Genomic DNA, 4930 nt, shown 5'->3' on the forward strand with positions numbered 1-4930 from the left:
GTATACACTTGATGAATTCACCATATGAGAATAGAGTGGAGCCGCTCCTATAAGATTCCTTGGTCAAATCTTTAGAGCTCTCATGAATAGCCAGGCAGGCGCACGGGCTAAAAGCGCAAAATTGCGTTAACGGCAAAATTATGGGTTGTAATGTGATTGACAAAATCTTTGTCATACGTCAAGAATTATTGTTTCAAAGAAATTCATATTTCACCAACAATTCTGTAGGTCATATTTTATCAGTCTAAGTTTGGTTCATAGTCCAAAAGACACCAAACTAATTACATTCCACCTAAATAAATCCAACAGATTATTTTCTTATCTTTTGTCCAAAATCTTTTGAAATAGGAAGGAGATTGTTGTAAAATATAAGTGTATTTCAAAAGTTTTTGTCCCACATCGAAAAATGAATAGGACAAAAGTTTTGTCCCACATCGAAAAATGAATAAGACCTCTCAAGATTTATAATGTATAAATAGGTGCTATTTCTCCTTGGAAAAACACACCAATTCTTTTCCCTCTTATAGTTGATACCTTCCTGTCAATTTTCTTCCCAATTCTCCCCCTGACAGTAGATACCTTCCTGTCAGCTTCCCTTTCTACTTATTTTTCTTCTTACTCCGCTGAATTTACATTTCATTTGCTAGTTCTGATCCTTCCTGTTCATAATAGGAAGAAGGCTTGTTTAATCTTGGGGAAACATTTCGACCTCGTGAAATGGTTTCTTAGGATAGTGCTATAAAACATGACTAAAGCTACATTATATTAATTTCAGTTAACATTATTTTTGGCTATTTTTCCAACAAAAGGTACTTTTTTTATCCTTGCACTGTCCTCTTCATCCAGGATAGAATATAGCATCAGTTCATTCCATTTTCCATTAAGTATTAGCTCAGAAACTTTCCTTATCTGGCAATCAGGTGGTTTCCTACTCCCTATCTTTGCTGACCCCGAATCAATGAGCCACCTATCAGTCCAAATATTAATATTTTTGCCATCCCCTACCCTCTTTCTAGTTCCCCTCTCCAAAACACCTCTCGCACTTAAAATGCTTCCCCACATCCAAGAATCCCCAGCTCTTTGCTCTGTATTCCAGATGGAATTCCCTTTAAAATATTTCCCCCTCAACACCTTACTTACCATAAGGTTTGGCTTTGTTATTATTCTCTATAGTTGTTTAGCCAGCATTGCAGTGTTGAATTCTTGAAGATCTCTGAATCCAAGCCCTCCTCTACTCTTTATCTCTGACAATTTTTTCCATCCCATCCAATGCATTCTTCTATTATCTGCACCACTCCCCCACCAGAAGTTTGTCATTTCCTTACATATATCTGTACATAAAGCCTTAGGCGGCTTGCAACATGCCATAGCATACGTAGGTATTGCTAATAGTACTGCTTTAAGGAGGACCTCCTTTCCAGCATTACTCAGAAATTTCTCCTTCTATCCCCTTAGTTTATTTACTACCATCTCCCTTATCTAGTGAAAAACCTGCATCTTTGACCTGCTAATAAACATTGGTAGACCCAAGTATTTGCTTTGCCTTGCTTGACTCATTCCACCCAGTATATTCAGAATCTCACCTTTACTTTCCTCAACTGTGTTTTTGCTAAAGAAGGCAGAGGATTTGTCAACATTGAAAACCTGCCCTGAAGCTTCTTCATATTTCCTAAGAATTTGCATTACTTCACCCGCTTTCTCCTTAGTGGTCTCACAAAAGATAAGTGTGTCATCTGCAAAAAACAAGTGAGCAATAGCAGGACTTCCAGGGCCAATTTTTAACCCAGAGATCTTATGATTTTGCATAGCTTGCTTCAACAAATTTGACAAACCTTCTGAAACCAATAAGAACAGGTAAGGGGATAAAGGATCCCCTTACCTGATTCCTCTAGTTAGCCTTAGAAAACCTCTCTTTTCACCATTGATATTAAAAGAGTATGTGATTGAAGACATACATTTTAACATCCACTAAATTCAAGTCTGCAGAAACCCATTTTTTCCATAATTTTAACCACAAAGGACCACTCTACCCTATCATATGCCTTAGACATGTCTAGTTTAAGAGCCATATAAGCATTAGATCCAGTTCTCCTTTTATTCAAACAATGTATAAATTCATGAGCAATCATAATGTTATCAATGATTTGTTTTCCAACTATGAAACCTGATTGGTTAGGACCGATGCACTGGTGAAGCAAAGGTTTAAGTCTATTCACAAGAACCTTGGCCATGATTCTATAAACCACATTGCACAAACTAATGGGCCTGAAATGAGAAACTAGAGTAGGGGACTCAATTTTAGGAATCAGAGTAATAATGGTCTCTTTAATGGATTTCAGCAAATTTCTAGAATGAAAGAAACTAGATATAGCACCTGTAACATCATTCTTTATAACATCCCAGAACTTTTGAAAAAATATAGGGGTCATAGCATCTGGTCCTAGGGCCTTATATGGATGCAGAGAGAAAACAACTTTTTTTTATTTCCATTTCTGTCACAGGCCTGGTGAGCTTTGAGTTCATTTGTCCAGTAATCACTTGAGGAATTCCATCTAGTATTTAATCAGGTGGCATAGGATTTGTGGAAGTAAAAAGTTATCTGAAGTACTTGTCAATCTCCTTTTCAATTTCCCCCTTTGAACTACACCAACTACCATCATTTTTTTCCAAAATCGAAATCTTATTTCTCTTTCTTCTTCCTTCTACACTGGCATGAAAGAACTTTGTATTATTATCTCCTTCTTTAAGCCAGTTAATTCTTGCCTTTTGACACCAGTATAACTCCTTCCTTTTATAAGCATCCTTTAGCCTTTTTTTCAATTCACAGATCTTCTCCATCCTATCAAGCTCTTTACTTTTCTGTACCTCCCCTATCTATTGCTTTAAGTCTTTAATTTGCTGCTTTGCATTGGCTTTTATCCCTCTATTCCAATTTAAAAGAGCCCTTGTACATTCCTCAATTCTAAGTTGGACTTTATAGAATCTAGAACCATTTTGCTGCTTCTTCCATGCATTTCTTACCACATCCCCTACGTCGTTAAAATTCAACCAATTCCTATCAAAATAAAAAAAGAAAATAAAACCTTTTTTTTCCTCTCTTTCCACTTGGTTCAGTATCCAAAAGTAACATGCAATGATCTGAAGCTTCATTTTGGATGTGTGTACATGTTGCCTTACTATACACCCTTTCCATTTCTTACTGCTTAGCATTCTATCTAATGTCTCTTTAATTTCCCCATCCTTTTCCCACTTATTACACCATGTCCAAGGAATACCTTCAAATCCAATGTCTATGAGTTGATTATGCCTAATGAAATCTCTGAATGCCTTGAAACTGTTTTCTGTTCTTTTTAATAGCCCCCACTTTTCTCCATTAGATAAAATATCATTCATATCTCCTGCCATTAACCAATTTTCACCCTATGTGGTTTTCCTCCTCTCTATAATTTTCCACTACTTTTCTCTGATATGTTCCTTAGAGCTAGCATAGATACCTATGAACCACCACTCAATCCTTTTACTTTGGCCTTTAATGAGCAGTTCAATGGTGAAATCGGTAAACTGAATTTTGCTAACTCTTAAATCCTTCTTCCATATCATAGCTAAACCACTAGTCTTCCTAATAGGATCTACTGCAAATAGACTATCAAAACCAAGTTTCCTTTGAACCTTCTCCATTACACATTTCTTGTTCTTAGTTTCTGCCAAAAAATTAGCTCTGGGGAATGGAGCCTAACATACTCCGCGAGTTGGGGAACTGTCAAGAGGCTCCCCACCCCTCGACAATTCCACACCATAGCCCTCATTGAGGGTTGGGAGCCCTATTCAGGTTGGGCTCCACCACCTTCAGAAATGATTCACGAGCTGGTTCATTTTCCATAGCTTTCCATCTCTTCTGATCCTCCTTATATTCCTCTGTGTTGTTTTCCTTTCCATCATTTCCACTATGTTTTCTCTTTCCTATGCTCCCACTACCGGTCATTTCATCATTTTTATCAGATAAAGGAATTCTTCTACCTACATCTCTGACCAGTATTTTCCATACCTTATTTCTCCTATACTGACCCCTCTCATTGACTCCAATAGTTTTGTTTTTGTGTTGCTTAGGTAATTCATCCCTATTATCCTCACATAAACCACCCTTCCCTTCTCCATTCCCAATCCCTTCCCCTTCCTCTGAAATACCATCAACCCACATGATATCCCAGTTCCCTTTTTCATACAGATCATTCCCAATTTCTTTTGGATAATTGACTTCAATTTCCTTCCCTACATTGCCCACTGCGGATGTAACCATATCATTTGGTTCCATGATATTCTTCTCCCCCTCAAACTTTTCTCTACCCCCCTTATTTCTCCCTTCTCCCTGTTCTCCAGGTCCTTGCTTTTGACTTTGAGTACTATTTTCCTTGCTATTCCTTGCAGTCTCTCTGATATCCCTTTCCTCCCTATACTTATGAACATTATCTTCATTTTCCTCCCGGATTAACAGCAGTTGCCTATTAACAGTACTCATTCCTTTGTCTTGTTGCATTTCCCGAGTACTGGTATTTTCCCTACCTCTATTCATGTTTGGTTTCCTTTTAGGACTCTTGAATTACTAGCCTTGAGCCAAGCCCCATACTGAGCCTCCCTATTCAGATTTGTACCTTTCTCCTTACAGTTCTTATCACTATGTCCCATTAAACCACAACAATAACAGAAATCTGGACATTTCTCATAACAAAAATCGATCCACTTCATAATACCATTCATTTTAACCATTGTACCTCGGAGAACTGGTTGATTTACATCTATTTCAACTAGTAATTTCAAGTGTTTTCCATCTTTGCCACCCCCATTTTGAATAAGAACTTCTTTCACATCATGAAAAACTCCTCTTATTTTCTTCCCTGTTTCCTTAGTTATCCAATGAATTGGTAAGTTCCAA

General features: G+C 37.4%; 1 protein-coding gene across 1 annotated transcript; it reads right to left on the reverse strand.

Moving 5' to 3' along the window:
* Positions 1 to 1167: 1167 nt before the first annotated feature.
* On the reverse strand, positions 1168 to 3678 carry LOC140012727 (uncharacterized). Its single transcript, XM_072061016.1, has 3 exons — positions 3495 to 3678; positions 1492 to 1733; positions 1168 to 1353 (listed from the first exon to the last, which is right to left on the reverse strand). Exons 1-3 carry the CDS (start codon positions 3676 to 3678, stop codon positions 1168 to 1170), a joined length of 612 nt encoding a protein of 203 aa, XP_071917117.1.
* Positions 3679 to 4930: the final 1252 nt, after the last annotated feature.

Source organism: Coffea arabica, chromosome 8e (assembly GCF_036785885.1).
Source record: "Coffea arabica cultivar ET-39 chromosome 8e, Coffea Arabica ET-39 HiFi, whole genome shotgun sequence".
NCBI classification, from domain to species: domain Eukaryota; kingdom Viridiplantae; phylum Streptophyta; class Magnoliopsida; order Gentianales; family Rubiaceae; genus Coffea; species Coffea arabica.

What these genes read in the sequence shown, in the direction of transcription:
- LOC140012727 (XM_072061016.1), bottom strand. Translation starts at nt 3,678, where the DNA reads ATGGAGAAGGTTCAAAGGAAACTTGGTTTTGATAGTCTATTTGCAGTA. An exon ending in GATTGAGTGGTGGTTCATAG is followed by an intron (nt 1,734 to 3,494) that starts GTATCTATGCTA and finishes TGTTTTTTGCAG; the next exon opens with ATGACACACTTATCTTTTGT. An exon ending in TTAGCAGGTCAAAGATGCAG is followed by an intron (nt 1,354 to 1,491) that starts GTTTTTCACTAG and finishes GCATGTTGCAAG; the next exon opens with CCGCCTAAGGCTTTATGTAC.